Here is a 23,411-nt window from a genome sequence, read left to right as displayed (position 1 = left end):
TGGTCCAGATGAACAGTAGGCGCTACACTGGCCTCGCACTATGTTTTCAATAATGGGGAGAAACAATTAGTCAAGAAACTTAAACCCAGGTACACATCTGCGGCTCCTAGGCAGTACTGTGCATGCACACTATCTTGTTCCTGCCTCTTGCCATCTCTGAGGTATGGCGACCACAGACACACACACACACAAACACTTGCATCCATTCTTATAATATATATATATACTAGCAGTCCGGACCCAGCTTTGCCCGGGTGTTTCTAATCTCCCCTCTCTCAGAAACTTTTAGAATGTTATTCCAATCAGGATAAGAATAGATGGAAGTGTGTGCTCATACATTTGGATTAAAAGTCTGAGAGATAATGTAAAAGTATTACCATCAACACGCTGAAAAATAACTTTGATATGAGTTATCTGATCTCCCTTCCTTGTTAACATTCCAGATACTTGAGCAGCAGGTCGAACTTCGACTCTTTACATTCTGTGAGAATGGCCAGGCATGTCTGCATGATAAGTCTTTCTTTATTTGGTGTTTTACGTCGTTTTCAACCGTTCAAGGTTATATCGCGACGGAGGGAAGGGGGAAGATGGAATAGAGCCACTTGTCAATTGTTTCTTGTTCACAAAAGCACTAATCAAAAATTTGCTCCAGGGGCTTGCAACGTAGTACAATATATTACCTTACTGGGAGAATGCAAGTTTCCAGTACAAAGGACTTAACATTTCTTACATACTGCTTGACTAAAATCTTTACAAAAATTGACTACCGTACTTTCCGGGTGACAAGGCGCTTCGTTATACAAGACGCACCCCCTTCTTTTTAAAAAAAATTGTAATCCAGCCACCCATTGGACGCAGGGGGCCGATAGGGCACACCAAAATGACCCAGTTTTTGTCATATCTGAGAGAGGAAACACTTCCTGCACCGGGGTCAATGACCGGTCAGTGACCGACTTTAACTGAGTGAAAATATGTGTGCTCTGTGTGTGCGGCCAGATCAAAGGCATTGTGATAGATGGGTGGCCTTGTTTATAGACACGACCTTCTTCCCAGGGGTCAATGACCCAGTTTTTGCCATGAGAGGTGGTTCCCCTGTCATATCTGAGAGAGGAAACACTTCCTGCACCGGGGTCAGTGACCGGTGAGTGACCGAGTTGAACAGAGTGGAAATCTGTGTGTGCGGCCAGATCAAAGGCAGGGCAGTACCTAGTAGCTGAAACATGCATTATCACAAGTTGTTTGACTGGTACTCAAGCGGTCTCTTTGATTTTTTTCGTATTTCATACACGGATTAGGCGCTTCGTTATACAAGACGCAGGGGTGGAACTCGAGGAAAAAAATCGCGCCTTATGACCCGGAAAGTACGGTATATTCTATACAAGAAACACTTTACAAGGGTAAAAGGAGAAACAGAATCCGTTAGTCGCCTCTTACGACATGCTGGGGAGCATCGGGTAAATTCTTTCTCGTCCCAACCAATATGGGACTCCCCCTAACCCGCGGGGGGGTCTGCATGATAAGAGCTACTGCCCTTGAAAGTATAATAACCAAGTAAGAGTTACCTCCCTTTGCTTCTGGAAGTTTTCTGAACTGTCAGGTTAATTTTTCTTTCTTCATTAACTAATTTCTTCTCCTCATAGGAGCAAAAGAGAGTCTCTAATAATTATCACTGGCATTATGTGCTTGCTACAGGTGATTAGTAGGCACTGAACTGGCCTTGCACTATATAGGCTGTATTCAATAAAGAGGTGTTCATGATCTGAGAAAGGAAACAATGAATCAAGAAAATAACAAGAAGAGCAAACGCTCGATCGAGTCACTTTCGCAGTTCTGAATATTATATGAGGCATCAGATGGACAGGAAGAAATTGCTATTCACAACACAATGAGTCACGTTCACATAAAATTTGAGCCCGGTCACTTTTATAGTTTCCGAGAAAAGCCCAACGTTAAGTTGTGTGTTGCCGAACAGAAAAGGCTAGTTATCTCCCTTGTTTTTCTGATAACGTTCGTAAAAGGCTACAGATGTAAATACTTTGATGTAAAGAATAATCCTACAAAGTTTCAATCACATCCGATGAACTTTGTCAAAGATATAAAATGTCTAATTTTTCCTTTGACGCTGACCTGTGACCTTGAAAAAGGTCAAAGGTCAACGAAACCATCGTTAAAGTGTAGAGGTCATTGGAGGTCACGACTAAACAAAATATGAGCCCGATCGCTTTGATAGTTTCCGAGAAAAGTCCAACGTTAAGGTGGTGTCTACGGACGGCCGGCCGGACGGCCGGACGGCCAGCCGGCCGGACAGACTAACACTGACCGATTACATAGAGTCACTTTTTCTCAAGTGACTCAAAAACCAAGGTGCACATCTGCGGCTCCAAGGCAGTGTGCATGCACGGTATCTTGTTCATACTCTTACCATCTCTGAGGTATGGCAACCACATACAGACAGACAGACAGACAGACAGACAGACACACACACACATCCATTTTTACATTTAGTCAAGTTTTGACGAAATGTTTTAACATAAACTGGGAATCGAGACGAGGGTGGTGGTGTATGTGTGTGTGTGTGTGTGTAGAACGATTCCGAGAAAACTACTGGACCGATCTTCATGAAACTTGACATGAGAGTTCCTGGGTATGATATCCCCAGACTTTTTTTTTTTTAATTTTCCATAAATATCTTTGTCGTCATATCCGGCTTTTAGTGAAAGTTGAGGCCACCCTGTCATGCCCTCATTTTTCAACCAAATTGATTGAAATTTTGGTCAAGCAATCTTCGACAACGTCCGGACTATGGGATTTCATTTCAGCTTGGAAGCTTAAAAATTAGTGAATTAGTTTGCTCATTAAAGTCATTAAAATCGAATTTTCAGAAGCAGATTAAAAAAATGATTACATTGTATTTTTCATCTTCTTCTGAATTAAAAAATATATAAATATGTCATGTTTACTCTAAAAGTGTGCTCAGAATGAAAGAAAATAAGTTCAGTAAGTACTACAGTAACACCTGAGTCTAGCGGACCCTTGTTGTAACGGCCACCTGCTACATACGGACAGTTTATCATGGAACGAACACGATTTCAACAATAACTAACCTTTAACGGACGGACACCTGCCACTTACGGACGCGGACACGATTTTTCGGACCGTAGGAAGTGTAAACACTGTCACAAACGGACACTACGTACATGAAAACGCAACTTCGAAAACTCGACTGTTATTCAGGTCAGTGCTCGGCAGCCGTAGCACAAATGGTTGTTGATTGGTTGTCCTGTCCCTTTTCTGACCAATCAGTGGCTTGTTTAGATGGAGACTCACTTTCGCTCACTCACTTTCGCTTCGCTCACTTTCGCTTTTCCGCATTGTGGATATAGTCACAACCAAAAGCAACAGTACTGTGTTTAAAAATGGAATCTCCAGCAGGAAAAAGAAAAGCGTTGACTTTAGAGCAGCGTGTCGCTGCCTTGAAAAAACTAGATAGCAGCCAATCATGCCGAGATGTGGCGAAGGAGATGGGATGTGGTAAATCACAGATCGCGAGGATCAAATCGGAAAAAGAAGACGTGATGAAGGAGTGGGAGTCAGGGGCACGAAGCGACCAAAAAACTGTGAAACGTCGGAAAACGCAATATGAAGACCTGAACAACGTGGTATGGGAGTGGTTTTGTACTGCAAGATCGAAGAATCTGCCCGTCAGTGGACCACTTATACAGGTAAGAAAATGCAACCATTTATCATTTACCACTCCCCCCTTCCCCCATCCTACTAATCTCTCTCTCGATCTCTCTCTCTTTAAGTCTTAGTAAGCAATCGTTCGAAGGAAATAATAGTTAACACAGCTAAATTTCTGTTCCATGCATTTATGCTGAGACTAGAAAAACTGAATGAAACAAGAGCTGACCCAATTTGGTCGAGACACACTGCGGAATTTCCCGTTGAACCACCGATCAAGAGTCAGCTATTTCTAGCTTTGTGACGTCCGACTTGCGTAAGTTTGAATGCACAGTGTGTGTGGGGAACGGGGTAGGTGGAGGGTGGGGGGGGATGTTGTTGTTGTTGTTGTTGTTTGCTACATGTATCATTTGTTTACTCACATTTTCAGTGAGTCTCATGTTCAATCCATTGAAAGGGGCTGTTGGCCCTTATGTATTCAATAGCTCAATTCTCTCTCTCTCTCTCTCTCTCTCTCTCTCTCTCTCTCTCTCTCTCTCTCTCTCTCTCTCTCTCTCTCTCTCTCTCTCTCTCTCTCTCTCTCTCTATTTTCAGGAAAAGGCGTTGATCCTAGGAATGGAGATGGGCCAAGATGAGTTTATGGCGTCCAATGGGTGGCTGGAGTCCTGGCAGAGACGGTTGAACACTATTCAATTCAATTTAATCTTGTTTTAATTCCTGTCACTGCCCTCAATCTGTGCCTTGTACAATGATCTGGTAATTTTATTTAAGTTTTTACCTTGTGTTTTGTGTTCAAAAATAAATACATACTCCAGGATTGACAAAAAGTGTCTTGTACATTTTACGTGCTCTTTGTAAAATATTGCCCAGGCCCCTCCACCTGTGAAGAAAGGACACCTGTCTAAATAGGGACACCATTACCATACCCCAAGGGTGTCCTTTAGAGACAGGTTTTACTGTACTATCGCATACTTCACGGAGACGAGCGTGACACCCCCTCGGTCTTCGGGTATGGTTAGCCGAGACTATCTGAAGGTAGTCTCGGTGATGACTGGCTTCCACTTTTTCAGTATTGATCTCTTTAAAGTTGAATAAGGACCGACTAAATGTTTTTCATATTATAAATTTATATCTTCACGCGACTTGTTATATGGGCAACTCACAAAAGTTGCCAAAGAGGACACTGAAGCTAGAGGTATCCCACGAACACTATACTGTAATCGACTTGAGAAAAGTTCTTCCCGATAACACATAATAAAGAAGGATTCTTAGTGACCTAACTCGGGCTACAGTTCGGGATGGAAATTCACCAAAAATTGGAAACATACTAACTAAAATACGGCGGGTGCCGACCAATTCTTCGATTTTTGATCCATCGCCACCCAGGGCCGCTTTGTTGAGGTAGAATTTCCGAGACTACGGCATAATACTCGCGCAACTAGACGACGTCAAGATGTTTTGACGTCAATGCATCGTGACGTCATCCCCTCTCTAGAGCTTTTCTCTCATGCGCGTGGCGTGTGTTTGTTTGTCTATGTTAATATTTGAGTGCACCATGTGCTACTGTGTGTATGTAGGCTACTGAAAATCATGCTTGCAACTTTCCTCTTTGTGCGATGCTAGTTGACTTGAGATTTCGTACATTTGATACTGTTTGTTGCAGTGCCTATGTAGATTGAGCAAAAACGTACTGCCGCGACAGGGCTACTATCAAATCACATGTGCTGCATCTTACCACTGCCCAAGTACATGGTGTTTCTGCAAATCATTACAGTTTCTTTGAAGTTTGAAGTCAAGTTGATATAGCTCAGTTGGTAGCGCGCTGGATTTGTATTCAGTTGGCCGCTGTCAGCGCGAGTTCGATCCCAGGTTCGGCGGAAATTTATTTCACAGAGTCAACTTTGTGTGCAGACTCTCTTCGGTGTCCGAACCACCCCCCGTGTATACTACATTGGGTGTGCACGTTAAAGATCCCACGATTGACAAAAGGGTTTGTTTGTTTGTTTGTTTATTTGTTGCTTAACGTCCAGCCGACTACGCAGAGCCATATCAGGACGAGGAAGGGGGGATGAAGGGGGCCACTTGTCAAGCGATTCCTGTTTACAAATGCACTAACCCATTACTTGTGTCCCAGCAGGCTTTAGTAAAACTAAATTAATACCTACTGGAAGATTACCAGTTTCCAGTATGTTAAAATAGGCTTAACCTATCTACTGCTGGACTTACATCAGAACACTAACAGATTAAACTATACATGAATCGCGAGACAAGCGGCAAGAGAAGAGATTTTTGGAAAAAATACAGGTGAATGAGCAAGAAGGCAGAAAAAAGAAAAGAATTCATGAAGAAAAAGAGAGCATGACAGGAAAGAGGAACCAAAAATCTACCTAACAGCAAACTAGAAAGCTCCTGCGGTTCCAAAAACAGGAGGGGCTTTTAATTTCATAACCGCAGTGCCCCACTGCGGGATGACAAAAGGGTCTTTCCTGGCAAAATTGCTTAGGCACAGTTAATAATTGTCTACCATACCCGTGTGACTTGGAATAAGGCCGTGAAAGGTAAATATGCGCCAACATGGCTGCAATCTACTGGCCGTATAAAATTTCATCTCACACGGCATCACTGCAGAGCGCCTAGAACTGTACCCACGGAATATGCGCGATATAAGCTTCATTGATTGATTGATTGTATGTGTGCGCAGGGCCGGACTATGGATGGGGGGGGTGGTGGTCTATTGGGGCTCGAGCCTGAGGGGGCTTCAGCCCCCCCCCCCCCACCCCCTAGCTAAATTGTGTGTTTTTTGTTTGTGTGCTATGCTTGTGAGTGACCTCTCTCGCTGCCTTCCTATCTTTTTGTCGGTGTATGTGTGTGTCTCTCTAGCTCTCTGTCTCTGGTTGTCTGTCGGTCTGTCTCTCTCTAATTCTCTCTCTCTCTCTAGCTCTCTGTCTCTGGTTGTCTGTCGGTCGGTCTGTCTCTCTCTCTCTCACTCTCTCTCTCTTGCTTTTCTCTCTTAGCCTGGGATGTTTCCTTTTTAACGTAAAGGGAGAGACAGAGAGAAAGAGAGTGCGCTGTTGTGTTGGCACGTGTTTGGGTCTGTTTGTGTGTGTGTTTGTGTGTGTTTGTGTGTGTGTGAGAGAGGGAGAGAGAGAGAGAGAGAGAGAGAGAGAGAGAGAGAGAGAGAGAGAGAGAGAGAGAGAGAGAGAGAGAGAGTATGTAGTGCCTTGGCATTGCACTTCTACTTAATTATATATATATACTAGCGTGAGAGACCCGGCTTCGCCCGGGCTCTTCTGTCTGTCTATGGCTGTCTGTGTGCGTCTCTCAAACACACACACACACGCAGGTAATAAAACATTCTGAGTTCGGTTCAAAAGTGTGCAGTTTCGGCCGATCTGGCTCTGGCCTTTGCTGTTTTGTCGGTTTCTTGTCTTGCTTGACGCTGGTCCGCAGTTTCGGCCGATCTGGCCCGGGCCTTTGCTCTTTTGTCGGTTTCTTGTCTGTCTTGACGCTGGTCCGCAGTTTCGGCCGATCTGGCTCTGGGCATCGCAAGCCGCTTTTTTGCTAGCTTGCTTCTTTCTGATTGCTTTTTTTTAGAAGGCATTTTGATAACTGAGTATCAACAACAATTTGTGCAATGAGCATTGAAGTTCATTTCGCACATATATTGAAACACCTGGCTTTCACTCGTTTATATACTCTCTCAAAAGAATATTCGGGACGCAACTTCAAAGTAAGAAAGAGAGCTACCGGGAAAACGTCTACGTCACAAATGGAACGAATGGAAAACCTCAGAAGGCGTTCGAATGTAAACATCCTGTTTGTGTCTTTGGGCATGTTCACGTAATATTCCAGAGTATTCTTCCGACATCGCTACAATCTATTAAAATAGTCACAAATAGAACGAATGGAAAATCTTCGAAGGCGTTCGAATGTAAACATCCTGTTTGTGCCATTCGGCATGTTGACGTGAGTATTCTTCCGATATCGCTACAATAACTATAGTTATCTCGACTGTTCTTCGCTGTACAAACAGGTACATTTTAAAACAACGACTACTTTTATTCTTAAAAAAAAAAAAGAAAAAAAAAAGAACAAAGCACGGTGCCGCCACATTTGCACACCAAGAGAATATTCTCGTGCATTCGTCGTTCAGATAAACACAGAATGAGTACGCACTTTGATTCTCATCACTGTTAGATGTGAACAAAAAACACGAATTCCCTCGGTTATACTGACAGAAGACAAGAATAAATGCACATGGATTTCCTCTCCCACTCAAAATATCTATCTATACATATGATATGTGAGAGAGAGAGAGAGAGAGAGAGAGAGAGAGAGAGAGAGAGAGAGAGAGAGAGAGAGAGAGAGAGAGAGAGAGAGAGAGAGAGAGAGAGAGAGAGAGAGAGAGAGAGAGAGAGAGAGAGAGAGAGAGAGAGAGAGAGAGAGAGAGAGAGAGAGAGAGAGAGAGAGAGAGAGAGAGAGAGAGAGAGGGTTAGAGAGAGTGAGAGAGAGGGAGAGAGGGGGAGAGAGAGAGAGAGCGAGAGAGAGAGAGAGAGAGAGAGAGAGAGAGAGCCTTCAAAATTCCTCCCGATGATCTGGAAGGCAGGGAGGGGGAGCAGGGGCAGGGTTAGTGTGTGTGTGTGTGACTTACCTCCCTTGCACTATATAGACTGTATTGATGGGGAGGGTAATTATCCGAGGAAGGAAACAATGTCTGGAGAAACTAAAACCCAGGTGCACATTTGTGGGTCCAGGGCAGTGTGCATGCAAAATATCTTGTGCTTATCTTTTGCCATCTCTGAGGTATGGCGACCACAGACACACACACACACACACAGACAGACACTCTCTTTTATTTATATGTATAGATGGTCAAGGCCATGGAGGTGGCTCGAGTGCAGAAATCACCAGCTGACAATTTTTGACTGCCATTCTAAGGTTGAAGATAAAGAATCAATGAAATCAAACTGTTGTCACTTGTTCTTATATAATCAAAGCTTCGTGTGATGACATAAAGTGAGTTAAACTTGCTTTCTGTCATTAAAAAACAATTTTTTTTAATGAAAAATCGACGATCGTGGTGGAAGAAAAACGTGACAGACATACCTGTGTGTCACTTCAGACGGCATTTTTCACCATAAAAAGATCGAATCAAGAGTCAATTTATTGATTTCCAATTCTTAAAACGTTATTATTATTATGATGAGCTTATATAGCACGAACCACAATTAACTGTGCTCTCCGCGCTTTACATACTAATTTCTGCCGTGTGAAATGGAATTTGTTACAGACAGACAGACAAACAAACATTTTTTACACACAATATATAACGCATTCACATCGACCAGCAAACCTCAAGCCTGTTAGGCGAAACTTTACCTTTCACGGCCTTTATTCCAAGTCACACGGGTATTTTGATGGACATTTTTATCTATGCCTATACAATTTTGCCAGGAAAGACCCTTTTGTCAATCGTGGGATCTTTAACGTGCACACCCAATATAGTGTACACGAAGGGATCTCGGTTTTTCGTCTCATCCGAAAGACTAGCACTTGAACCCACCACCTAGGTTAGGAAAGGGGGGAGAAAATAGCGGCCTGACCCAGAGTCGAACACGCAACCTCTCGATTCCGAGCGCAAGTGCGTTACCACTCGGCCACCCTATTGACGTTACGTGCGTGTCAAATATTTGTTCGTTTCTTGTTTATATAGAGCGTCATCAATCGTGCTCAAACGCAACGCATGGTGTCATGTTTGGGTGATAGCGATCAATGTTAACTTGAAAGAAATATCCGCATCCAACACACGTGATTAACCTCTAATCTAATCTAATCTGGATTAATCAGCAAGCGAACATTTTAAGCTCTGATGCAGGAAGAAATTTACATTGATTTTGCGGAAGCGATATGGTGTCAACAAACCGTTGCGTTTGGACACGAAAAAAGAACAATTAATGTGTATTTTTCACTCCATATTTTGGAGATTAATCCGGCATGGAAGTGAAAACCACTCCAATTTAGAATATTGCGCCATTTGAAGACAAAGCTCGCGATGGACGCCGAGGATAGGCCGAAAACTAAAGTTTTTATTTTGGCGTCATTTGTTGCGTTTTTGCAAATCCAGCGAAATTATAGATAGAATATGAAGTAATGACCAGATTAGGCTTTCGAGTGCTGAGTTCTGTTTCTCTGATAAAACTAGAGATCCTGTCTGAATAGTTGTGCTTTCATCAACACTTTCCTACGTTCCTACATTTGTCAATTTTTGCTTTGTCATATATGCATTCATGCCGATCATGTGGTGTCACTGTTGCGTTTTTGGTTTGATATCTAGCTAAGTACGTTTTCAACCATCAATGATGCATCCCTTCATGAAATCACTTCGTGAAGTACCCCTAAAAGTCATTTACTGCGATTTACAAGATACGTGGTTGATATTATGGGATGCGGGAGATCAAACGCAACTTTACACCAAGTCCGAGGTCGTCAGCGTTATGTTTAAACTCGTTCAACTAAATGTCTTCAAACATACACTAATTTTTGTGGCAGATTGAATACTAGGAATTAACATCATCACTGGGTCTGAACTTGTAGACCCTTATTGTGTCTGATCGCCGAGTGCTAGTTTTATGTCCAAACATAACTTGACGCTATGCACAGTCGATCTCTGCTGCCACGGCTGGTGTAATGTTAGGTTTGGGCACTCGGTTTTTTACTTATTTTATTTTTGGTAAAGAAAAATAGATGTAGAATTTAATATGGATATTATCTGTTTCAATGCAGCCCAGCACAACAAAAATATAATCTGTAGGAAAAATGCATAATACAATTTCACCATAATCTGTTTGAGCATAACTTGACGCCGGTTCTGCCGGTTCTGAGACACCCCTCGGTGTAATGTTAAGTTTGATAGGTTATTTTTGTTATTCTAGATCATCAAAATCTTTTTGCATGTCCGGACCAAGCATGCATAGTTATTTTTTTCTTCTAGTTAGTGTTTTTTGGTTTTTTGTTTGTTTGTACTTGTGGTTGGGAATTCATGTCCAACATAACATGACACCAACGCATGAATGTCAGGGTATGTCATGTTATGTTTGGGCAACATTTTGTGACTTTTTCCGTTTTTATAGTTTCTTAGTCTATTTTCATCTAGCTTTCCTTTTTATCTAGCATTTTGTACAGGTAAATGTAGACTATACATTTTTTTTTCCTTTTAATTGGTTTGAACATGGTCTTAAGTTATGTTTGGGCATTTTTTCATGGTACAAAAACTTTTTCTAAGGTTGCCCCTCCCCTATTCAGTGAACTTAGCTCTGTAGCAGCCTTATATGTGCACACAATGGCATCTGAATTGGATGGCTTACTTACACCCATAGTTCCAGAGGATGTAATTTTATCTTTCGTCACGGTGTCATGTTATGTTTCATGGCGTCATGCTATGCTCAAACAGCAAATTTTCTGTGCAAACATAAAAGATTAAGTTTACACATCAGATTATTTGGTGGCTAATAATTACCTACCATCACTGCATGTAGCTATAGCTGTATACTCCTGTTCTTTTATTATGTTTGGTTTTGCCACTTTAGCCTGATAAAGACTGTGTCACGGCGTCATGTTATGTTTCATGGCGTCAAGTTATGTTTAAGTGTTTTAATTTCAGAATAACTTTTTCTAAGGTTGTGACTTGGCTATGCAGTTAACTGTGCAATGTAGCTACCAACGCTATGCACACAATGGCTTCTGAATTTGATATTTTATTTGCATCTATAGCTCCAGATGGTGTAAGTTTATCTTTTGTCACGGCGTCATGTTATGTTCAAGCATGGCTACTTTTTACATTTAGTCAAGTTTTGACTAAATGTTTTAACATAGAGGGGGGAATCGAGACGAGGGTCGTGGTGTATGTGTGTGTGTGTGTGTGTGTGTGTGTAGAGCGATTCAGACTAAACTACTGGGCCGATCTTTATGAAATTTGACATGAGAGTTCCTGGGTATGATATCCCCGGCTTTTTTTTTCTTGTTTTCGATAAATACCTTTGATGACGTCATATCCGGCTTTTTGTAAAAGTTGAGGCGGCACTGTCACACCCTCATTTTTCAATTAAATTGATTGACATTTTGGCAAATCAATCTTCGACGAAGGCCGGGGTTTGGTATTGCTTTTCAGCTTGGTGGCTTAAAAACTACTGAGTGAGTTTGGTCATTAAAAATCGGAAACTTGTAATTAAAATTATTTTTTTATTAAACGATCCAAAAACAATTTCATCTTATTCTTCGTCATTTTCTGATTCCAAAAACATATACATATGTTATATTTGGATTAAAAACAATCTCTGAAAATTAAAAATATAAAAATTATGATCAAAATTAAATTTCAGAAATCGATTCAAAAACTATTTCATCTTATTCCTTGTCGGTTCCTCATTCCAAAAACATATAGATATGATGTGTTTGGATTAAAAACACGCTCAGAAAGTTAAAACGAAGAGAGGTACAGTAAAGCGTGCTATGAAGCACAGCGCAACCGCTGCCGCGCCAAACAGGCTCGTCACTTTCACTGTCTTTTGCACTAGCGGCGGACTACGTTCAGTTTCATTCTGTGAGTTCCACAGCTTGACTAAATGTAGTAATTTCGCCTTACGCGACTTGTTCTTTTTTCCCTCTCATTACACCCCCGGTATAGGGGTGTGTATAGGTTTCACTCGATGTGTTTGTGTTCGCAAGTAGATCTCAAGAATGAACGGACCGATCGTCACCAAACTTGGTGAAGAGGTTCTATACATTCCTGAGACGGTCCTTACAAAAATTGGGACCAGTCAAACACACGGTTAGGGAGTTATTGGTGGATTAAAATTATACAAGGCCTGGTATAGACGGACACCCCCGTTGGTCAAAGGGAAATAACCATTCTCACTGCCACCAACTGAGAAGGTTATTTCCCTTTGACGGGGGTGTAGTTCCTATCGGAGGAATTTCTTGTTTAAAGACAAGGTAACACATCCACTTTTTTTTTTTTGCCAAAGGAAATATATGTATGCAACAATGTTTTATTATTATTTAATGCCAAAATGATTGATTTGGGCGTGTTCTTGGTTTAATTTTTGGTATTTTCGGGTATTACGCAGCATCCAGTGAAGGATGGCTCTATTATTGATTTAATTTGATGACTATAATTAGTATTTTCATTACGATATTTTGGAGACACACAAACATTATCTATGTTTTCTGTTTTGGACTTAGTATTGATGGTATTTTGTCTTTGAACTCCATGCTGCATTTTGACTTAGTGTTTTGGTGTCATGTTATGTTTAAACTTTAATCAATTTGAAGCTCAGGTATTTGACCCAATTAGAGATTCTTACCTGCTTATCTTGTTTGTATTGATGGATGTGTGGCCTAGCAATAAAGAAACACCACCAACATTTCTTTTTGTTTGTTCTTGGATCATTAAATTGTCTGAATCTGAAATTGTGATGGCGTCATGTTATGTTTGAACATTGATATTATTTTTGTAAATACATCTAAACGATGGCTCAAGTGTGGAAAACATTTTTCGTACAAGTTTAGCATGACCATACCTAGTAAATTGTCAGGAAATTGTCAGCTTGTAATAACATCGAAATTTGTTCTTGCATGTCACACTCATTGGTGTCACCTCCATGGCCTTGACCATATATATATATATATATATATATAATATATTCAAATATATGTATATCAGTCATTTGTTGTATATATTTACATTCAAAAATACACAATAGCATACAATTGCAGATCTAGAGACACTTTGAAACCGCAAACAATTCAACAGGTCATGTGTGAATAAAGTTAGTCACACAAGGCCCCACCACCCTAAAGGCTCTGGGGTTGAAATGAATAAACCACGAGAACTGGTGTGTGGTTTACGCTTGCTAATTAGATTGCCGTTCAAGTTATCTGTAAGTGTAAGTATCTGTAAGTGTAAGTGTCTTTTAATGTTGTTGAATGCTATTGCGAGTGTGTATGAATCAGGTCAGTATTGCCGTTTAAGTGAAAAAATGTAATCGCTCTGTAACTGTAAGACTCCTGTGAGGCAGAGTGAGCCTTAAACGAGATAAATCATGACATCATTGTCAACATTTCAATTACTTCGACAAATTTACTCACCCCACATAGCATGTGAGCCAACCCATCAAAAGTCTCATAATTTGCTTAAAGTTATGAAGTTCTTCATTCTTGTACCAGTGTCAGAATGCTAAAACAATCATCAAACTCAAGAGGGGACATTTCATCATTTACTGCCCTCTTAGTCTTATTATAAGGAGTGCTGCCAAGCCTGCTATCCGCTTGTTGCATACTGTGGATGTCCACATACCACTCAATTAACGTTCAAAAGCTGGTTCATTTCACTGTCCACCAAGAAAAACGAACACACATTATTTGCCATCACAGAAAAAGTAAAAATGAATGGCCTTTCATGACTTTTACTTTTTAGTTTTACTGCGTACAGGCCTACCAATACTTTGATCCTTTATGGTGTTCACTACGGCATCATCTCTTACCGCAAAGCCATGAAGTTTGCACTTTTTTTAATCTCATGCAGATCATGTGAAACCATACCTTCAACGTGCTGGACTGCATTTTATCCGAAGTCTCAAACCCTGGTATGGATTTGACATTTCTGGCAGCCATTTTGGAATCACTCAGGAAGGTGCTTCATTTGCGTCGTCTGCATAGAACTTCATCGAGGTCAGTTTTACATCATACCTTCATCTGTACGTATCATAGATTGTTACTTTGTCACAGAAACGTATTGGTGAAAAGGTTTAGTCAGGAAGAAAACTGCACGAACACACCCAGCTTTCCTTGTTCCATCTTTGTTTCACTTCAGCCTTCCATACTCGTCACGTGACCAGCTAATTTTTCATGGCAAGGTGCTCGACTCTGCGAAACGTTCAAGTCTCTCCGCCATAGTAAAGAATGCTTGCTTTCAACTGGGATGGTGCAAAAGTAGATATTATTGTGACTATGCAGTCATTGAACATAACATATTTGGTGAAAACAACGACATCAAAATTGTTAAATATTCGATGTTTTTGCCGGAACTGCATGAGAAAGACAAACTGTCTCGGAGACTCAGACCGATTAGCCGTCCAGTATCGGCCAACCAAAGTCTGTAGGGAGAATCAGAGATCTTAATTATCTCAGTCTGGGAGAATCAAGTAGTCAAATTCTCAAAGAAGCATATTTTCTATTCAACAATAAGATTTTCATCATTTTCATCATATTTTCAACGTCATACGAATAAAATTATATATTATTGGAATCTGAAAATGATGACTCGATAAGGAATAAATAACTCAGCTGAATGAATTTTATGAGTTTACTTGTCAGTTGAACAAATCATTAAAGAACCTGAGTGGTTGTTTAACGGTTTTCCCCATTTTTAAGCACATTCTCAATCAAACAATGACTCGACAAAACTTTCTCAGTATTTTCAGTTACGGAGGTAATAAGGAATACAACTAACTTACATGTATTACCGTGGCACTGGCTCGTTTGTTTTTCACTCTTGGAACTGATCAGTTTCAATTTTAACTTGAGTAAAAAATTAGCAAAACAGTGAAGCCAGAATAACTGAACATTTCATAAACACATTTGAAGTTAAAGGTACCAAGCTAAAATGCAATCCCATAATCCGGACTGGATCACTGATGAGTCACTGGCAGTCAAAGGTTTTGAGAAAAAAAATTCAAGGGCCCGAATTGTCGAAAAACTGTGGCCTCTGTGCTATGTTTCTCCCCTAAAACACCTGCTTAAATTCAGTGCAGTTATTGTTAAACGCGCGATATACTGTGAGTTTCTACAAACCTGCACTGAGAGTTTCTGGGGAAACTCAACTCAAGTTACGCCCGCGTTGACTAGTTTTTGGCTCACGTAAGTGTAGCCTATGCGATGCTAAACTTTGTCTGTCTGTGCGTGTGTGTGTGTGATAGAAACTTTAACATTTGACTAAACACCGAAATACTAATTTTACCTGGTTATTATCCAAGCAACAGCTTCAAAATATTGAAGCAATGATCAACATTTCGTCGGCACGTATGTAGTTAAAGTGTGTATCCAAAGAAAACGGGTGGTGGGGGGTTTTGGGGGGGGGGGGGGGTAAAAACAGGTGACTGGTAAGTTGTGTCGTGTGTGGTCTGTAGACCAGGTCACGGGTCAAGGTTAGGTCAGATCGCGTGAAGGATTGTGGTATAGATACAGTTATCACCGAGCTGCAGTTCGCCGATTCGGAGAAGACGATTTCACATTGTTCGGTTTCGTAGCTCCAGAAAAATAGATTAAGAAGATACCAAAGGAGATTTCCTACAGGTTAATCTGCACAGCGTGTTTCCAGTGTCTGCGCGAGGAAGCGCTGTCGAAAGCGCAGTGTCGATCTCGCCATCTGGCAGTCAGTCGTGCCCCGTAAGTAGGCTACAGACAGAACGTGAGATCTAGATCTAGTGTCTCGCACTCTTGCACCGTCACCTAATGACCTATGCTTACTGTGTGCGTGTGTATGTGTGACGGAGTGATTGAGTTTGTTACTGTTTGTCGATTTCTTACGTGAGCCGGCCTTGAAGGCTTCGCCTCTTGTCTTGTTGTAATATACTTCAGTCGAGTTTCGGGGGAAGGTATTTTTATTTTGGTTCATTACATTTAGTCAAGTTATGACTAAATGTTTTAACATCGAGGGGGGAATCGAGACGAGGGTCGTGGTGTATGTGCGTGTGTGTGTCTGTGTGTGTGTGTGTAGAGCGATTCAGACTAAACTACTGGACCGATCTTTATGAAATTTGACATGAGAGTTCCTGGGTATGAAATCCCCGAACGTTTTTTTCATTTTTTTGATAAATGTCTTTGATGACGTCATATCCGGCTTTTCGTGAAAGTTGAGGCGGCACTGTCACGCTCTCATTTTTCAACCAAATTGATTGAAATTTTGGTCAAGCAATCTTCGACGAAGCCCGGACTTCGGTATTGCATTTCAGCTTGGTGGCTTAAAAATTAATTAATGACTTTGGTCATTAAAAATCTGAAAATTGTAAAAAAAAATAAAAATTTATAAAACGATCCAAATTTACGTTCATCTTATTCTCCATCATTTTCTGATTCCAAAAACATATAAATATGTTATATTTGGATTAAAAACAAGCTCTGAAAATTAAATATATAAAAATTATTATCAAAATTAAATTGTCGAAATCAATTTAAAAACACTTTCATCTTATTCCTTGTCGGTTCCTGATTCCAAAAACATATAGATATGATATGTTTGGATTAAAAACACGCTCAGAAAGTTAAAACAAAGAGAGGTACAGAAAAGCGTGCTATCCTTCTTAGCGCAACTACTACCCCGCTCTTCTTGTCAATTTCACTGCCTTTGCCATGAGCGGTGGACTGACGATGCTACGAGTATACGGTCTTGCTGAAAAATGGCATTGCGTTCAGTTTCATTCTGTGAGTTCGACAGCTACTTGACTAAATGTTGTATTTTCACCTTACGCGACTTGTTACATTTAGTCAAGTTTTGACTAAATGTTTTAACATCGAGGGGGAATCGAAACGAGGGTCGTGGTGTATGTGCGTGTGTGTGTGTGTCTCTGTGTGTGTGTGTGTGTGTAGAGCGATTCAGACTAAACTACTGGACCGATCTTTATGAAATTTGACATGAGAGTTCCTGGGTATGAAATCTCCGAACGTTTTTTTCATTTTTTTGATAAATGTCTTTGATGACGTCATATCCGGCTTTTCGTGAAAGTTGAGGCGGCACTGTCACGCCCTCATTTTTCAACCAAATTGGTTGAAATTTTGGTCAAGTAATCTTCGACGAAGCCCGGACTTCGGTATTGCATTTCAGCTTGGTGGCTTAAAAATTAATTAATGACTTTGGTCATTAAAAATCTGAAAATTGTAAAAAAAAATAAAAATTTATAAAACGATCCAAATTTACGTTCATCTTATTCTCCATCATTTGCTGATTCCAAAAACATATAAATATGTTATATTTGGATTAAAAACAAGCTCTGAAAATTAAATATATAAAAATTATTATCAAAATTAAATTGTCGAAATCAATTTAAAAACACTTTCACCTTATTCCTTGTCGGTTCCTGATTCCAAAAACATATAGATATGATATGTTTGGATTAAAAACACGCTCAGAAAGTTAAAACAAAGAGAGGTACAGAAACGCGTGCTATCCTTCTTAGCGCAACTACTACCCCGCTCTTCTTGTCAATTTCACTGCCTTTGCCATGAGCGGTGGACTGACGATGCTACGAGTATACGGTCTTGCTGAAAAATGGCATTGCGTTCAGTTTCATTCTGTGAGTTCGACAGCTACTTGACTAAATGTGGTATTTTCGCCTTACGCGACTTGTTTTTTTGTGGTGGCTATGTGGATTTGCCGAACGTATCCCGTTTCGTTCTTCAGTACTGAATTGGCAGTTTCTTCGGCGAATGATGCTGCCGGTGCAACTGAAAACTTGACGCAACACCAGCAAAGTGAAAGTTAATTCGATAGGGACACTGATTTATTTCTTCTGTGCGTGTGTATTCCAAGTGTATGTGTGCCTGTTTGTGTGTGTCTACAGTCCGTCTCTTTGCCGACGATACCATTCTATTGTGCCGGCAGGGTGGACATACTGTCCCCAATGTTAGATTAAAGCTATTGTCATTTTGCAGTCTAGTGTTTGTAGTTCATGTTGCCGATCGCTTTATGTTTTGTGTAATGCCATTATCTGTTCTCAATTACATTTTGAGATGCACATGTCCAGTCACCCGTAGATCCTAAGCGCGCTTAGCTGTCTGCGTCAATGTTCTGACTTGTCTTTGTCCTTTGACGTCAAGCCGCTCTCACTAGGAAGAGACTGACGGGTAGCCGCTGGCCTGCAGGTGGTCAGTTGCGTAACTGTTATGACCGACCCGGGGTAGCCGCCGACAACACGTGCGTGTGGTAATATTTGATGCGCTCAGATCAAAGCCTCATTAAAAAGGTGTTAGAATGTCGCTTTCCTCGAGTCTTTCATGCAGCCTCGTGTGTGTGTAAGATTGTCTCAGCTTTGTTTGCTTGCTTAACTGACCAATGAGATGCGATGTCAGTTTTGTTAGCTAACTTTTGATTGGTCACAGGGACTTTGACCCCCGGGCACCCATCCCTATGTACATGATAGCGTTTGAGATGTTTACTGAGAAGATAGTGTAGACATGGTTTTTTTGTAGTGTGCTCCACTAACTGAGGAGATGTAGTCAACCTTGTATTTTGTGACTGTAGCCATGCACCCGGCTTACGTTGGGTAGGCGGCGGCGGAGAGGGAAGAGAGACGCAGGAATAAAGAATACCATGCTCATTATTATGGGGGCCAGGACACTGAGGCCCCCATTCATACGGTTAGTTTCGAGGTTGACCATGGGCAGCGCCATTTTGTTGAAATACGTCATCAGTTTGTGTACACAGGAAGTTGTGACATCCGTCACCCTATGGGAGGGGTGAAGGCAACATTGTTCATCAGTAGAAAGTTATGCCGGAAATCCGTCACCCTATGGGAGGGGTGAAGGCAAAATTGGTCATCACTGAGTTTGTGTAACACAGGAAGTTGTGAAATACGTCACCCTATGGTGACAAAAACATCATAGGTAGAACTGTGCAGGGTCAACCGCAACAAACTCAAAACATTCATACTATACTGCATTTGAGTGACTTATATACCAACATTTTTATGTCTTATTTTCAGCACAGGTGTAGGAAAAAATCATGAACCAAAATGTTATTTATTTTCTAATTTAACATTTGTTTTACAAATGTGACCATGGTCTTTCAAACATACAGTGACATTAAACATTGTTATGTTAAAAAAAAAAAAGAATAAAAAGAAAAGCTTTTGTGCACAAATCAGAAAATACATTGTACATTTTACCTACAGACCAAACAAGAGATCCAAGCAAGTTGCACTGATCTAAAAATATATTTTTAGATCAATGGCAAGTTGTCAAGAACAGGCGCTTGCATTTGGATGTGTCCAATAATAGTAGGTTTGGTTGTGATCAATCAGAATAATGTAGGAATAAAAATGTATGACAGTTTGGTATGATGACATGTAATTCACATATGCTGAAATATAATATTATACATCATATAATATTAATATGGCTGTTGCCATGACAATGAACCCCAAGAAAAGTTTAATGTTATGTAAATCAAAATACCAAAATCAAGCACCTATTAATCTGGTCTACGGCGCGGGAAGATTGAGGCCTTCGTAAACGTTCAACGTTGGCCAATAATGATTTTAACAATGTTGTGTCGTTTTGTATTATGTTTTATTTTGTTGATCAATTGATAAATATGTCTTCCCAACATATTACAAATCAAACAGAAATAAAGTCTTGGAGAACTACAATAATTATTGCTGCCGTCAAAACCTTGCAAGGCCTCAACCGTTCTCACGAGATCAGTTACATTTTCTCTCTCTCTCTCTCTCTCTCTCTCTCTCTCTCTCTCTCTCTCTCTCTCTCTCTCTCTCTCTCTCTGTATGTATGTCTTTGTCTGTGTCTCCCTCTGAGTCTCTCCGCTTCTGTCTTTCTATGTCTGTCTCTGTCTATGTGTGTGTGTGTGTCTCTCTCTCTCTCTCGCTCTCGCTTTCTCTCTCTCTCATCTGACTCTTGGCACACAGGTCAAAGCAGAGGTTAACTTGAGTGCACGTGTACCTAGCAGGAGGGGGGTGATTTCTTGAATTCGCTGAGGGCGGTAAACATGTGTCTCAAAGCAGAGGTTGGGCTATTTTTAGACCGTCAACACAGACAGTACAGCGTCGTCAATCCCCGAGTGAAGGAAATCGCTCACCTTCCACGTCCAAAACGTAGTGATATTGACACGCCAGATTAGCGCGGTAGCGTATTGTGCCAAGCAGGAAAGCGCGCTTTTCTGTATTCTTGTTAACTTCGCAATTTCCGGAAAACATCCACTTTCACTTTGAGACTGTTCTGTTTACATTCGACACTATCAAAACCACTTTGCAATACTGGAATAATTTTTTCTGTGTTCGAAAGCTACAGCCAATCGTTATTATATCCCCTTAGGTACAGTTTTATAACATTATTGGCACATGTAAACAATAGGAATTAATTAATGAACGCTACGAAAAGGGCAGCCTTTAACCTCCCTGTTGTCACTCAGCATTTTTTTTTAAATTCTCATCCACACTTTCAGCACTTCCCCCACCCGCCCTCCCCATCTCAGATGTAATTTGTAAATGACGTTTTCAGCCTTCAATCCACTATTTAACATAGTAAGTCAAGCTTTTCAAACCTTATTAATAATTGCTTTGATGTTTTGCTGATGTTCAGTTTATTATTTAATAAAGATCTCATGGTTCAAAATTTCATTTTGTTTTTTCAAAAACGTGCGTGTGTTCCATTTCAAACTAACCTCACTGATGTGAACTCCATTATTACTGTCACATCTGTTTTACAAATGACACCCATAATCCAAACCAACGCGCAAACACACACACCACAACTACACACATATGTACTCGTTACCATTAGCCAACGCTCGTCACAACACTGTCAGTCTCAAGTCTAAATAATAATAGTATAAATCATAACTAATTTTCTTCACACCATCATAGACATAATGTTGCTTCACATGTTCTTTGTACAATCGTTGGTTTTCACAATAAATATTGCATAACTGTAATTGTCTTCTTTTTCTTTAACAATATCTTTCCAAAAACAAAACTCAAAGACCACACAAGCTATTGCAACCTACTCCTATCTCTCGTCTCTCTTCCTGGGTACAATGGTACCGAAGATTTACATTCAAATGCTTACATTTCCATGCTACCCACATTGTCAAAATACCAATAATTATTCAAAACAAATGTTAACTACTACCTAACTTCATTTCAGACCCACACCCATTATTATACACACATTTCACATTTAAACCATTAGTCGGCCCCCTGTCGATATTTATCGACTAAGTTCCTTGTATCTTTTGCTGCCGGTTGTCACATCTGTTGTGGACGGAAGTAGAGAGAGAAAGACGTGCGTGTCTTTGTGTCCGTGAGTGATAGTCCAGTGAGTCCGGCCCTTACACATCTCATCATAACATCAAATCATCATCGATTAAAGTTCCATCTTTTTGGAACCTGGTCACAAATGGCTGATCAGTAGTCGATTTGATTCCTCTTCGTTTTTCGAACCTGGTTACACATGTAAAGAAATAGCTCGTTACAAAGAGCCCGGATGCTGCTGTCCGAGCGTTAGCTAGGGTCATAGGGGTATCGACAAAAACCCTCGCGCCGACGTGTTTGAAAGGTATTTCTACAGAATGCCAAAAAGTGTATCGCAGCTCTGGAAGGATCCTTCAAGAAAATGGCGTGATCAAATGAATGGTGAGTTATGCAATAATATGAGATTCTAAGGACTCTCAACTGAACAGCCTACTTAAAACCGTTCCCGTGTGTTCCCGCGTGTTTTAGACACACCCTGTCTGGGTGAACAACCGGAGATTAAGAGGCCAACGTGTCAAACGTCATTTGTGCTTCCACTTCAAATTCTACGGTTTTTCCTGCAATGCATGCGGTGTTTTTTAAAAGACTATGCATCCATTAAAGCTGTGGTCTATTTATGACTTTCCGGGGCTACGAGGTTGAAAAATAGGGATACAATCATGTACAGAATTCTGTACAGCAAACTCTACCCGAAACCCCACCTATACGGCGTGTATGACCTTGAGAGCTTCAGTCAACGCTTGAATTTTGCAGAGATAACATCCGGTTTGCTCTCTCAAGACTGATCATATTTTATCTTCAAGAGAGATCAAGGGGAAAAAATAAACGCCACGGCGAAGATTCGAACTCTCGACCTCGAGACTTAGTGTCTCATGTCCTAACCACTAGGCTACTGCGCCAATTAAGAAAAAGAAGGAAAAACATTGATATGAATTCATGTTGTTATTCTTGAAGCAGCATGATTTATATCTCTATCCGCCCATTGTTCAGAAGTGAATACATGTATAACTATTTCTTAGATGTCTGGTTTCAACTGCACAGAGCTTTGGAGAGATTCAATTACTGTTCTTGTCATTTTCTTGCATGTTGTAAACAGAGATATCGCAGCTATTTGCATGGCGCGAATGTTCTGCGATTCCGTAAAACATGTTTGCAAATAAAGGCAACTTTTAATGTCAATTTTTACGTTTTTGCAACGCATGAATGGTAATTCAAGCGTAGAATGATATAAAATTATCAATTTTTTATCTTTGACACCACTGGTGAAGTGGCCTAGCGGTGAAGACATCGGCCCCGACATTTCGAGGCCCCGAGTTCGAATCCCTGCCAAGTCGTTTATTTTTTCTGCTCGATCCTTCTTGACAAATATGCTCAGCTCTGCGAGAGCAAACCACTGCAAAATTCAAGCGTTGACTGAAGCTCTCAAGGTCATACACGCCGTATAGGTACGCCGTATAGGTGGGGTTTCGGGTAGTGTTTGCTGTACAGAAATCTGTACATGATTTTGTCCCAATTTTTCAACCTCGTAGCCCCGGAAAGTCATAAAGACCACAGCTTTAAACATTGGATTTGCCTTCTTTGGGCCATGTGACGTCAGATTCCGACAAAAACTCATAATAAGGCGGCTAGCGGCCGAGACTACAAAAGAGTGCATGTTTGTTTGCGTTCAGTCACAAAAAGTAAATGTTTCAG

The 23,411-nt window shown here is 40.7% G+C and overlaps 1 protein-coding gene across 1 annotated transcript in view; it reads right to left on the bottom strand.

Annotated features, from left to right (window-relative positions):
* Positions 1-14,778, bottom strand: part of LOC138964111 (cortactin-binding protein 2-like) — a 164,984-nt gene extending 150,206 nt beyond the window's left edge. The window contains exon 1 of the mRNA XM_070335991.1: positions 14,281-14,778. Coding sequence (XP_070192092.1) covers positions 14,281-14,352 — 72 coding nt within the window. The 5' untranslated portion in view covers positions 14,353-14,778. The remainder of the gene's footprint in view (positions 1-14,280) is intronic.
* Positions 14,779-23,411: the final 8,633 nt, after the last annotated feature.

Source organism: Littorina saxatilis, linkage group LG4, assembly GCF_037325665.1.
Source record: "Littorina saxatilis isolate snail1 linkage group LG4, US_GU_Lsax_2.0, whole genome shotgun sequence".
NCBI lineage: Eukaryota > Metazoa > Mollusca > Gastropoda > Littorinimorpha > Littorinidae > Littorina > Littorina saxatilis.
The sequence above is the reverse complement of the archived record's forward strand: the minus strand, read 5'-3'. Positions and strand labels throughout refer to the sequence as shown.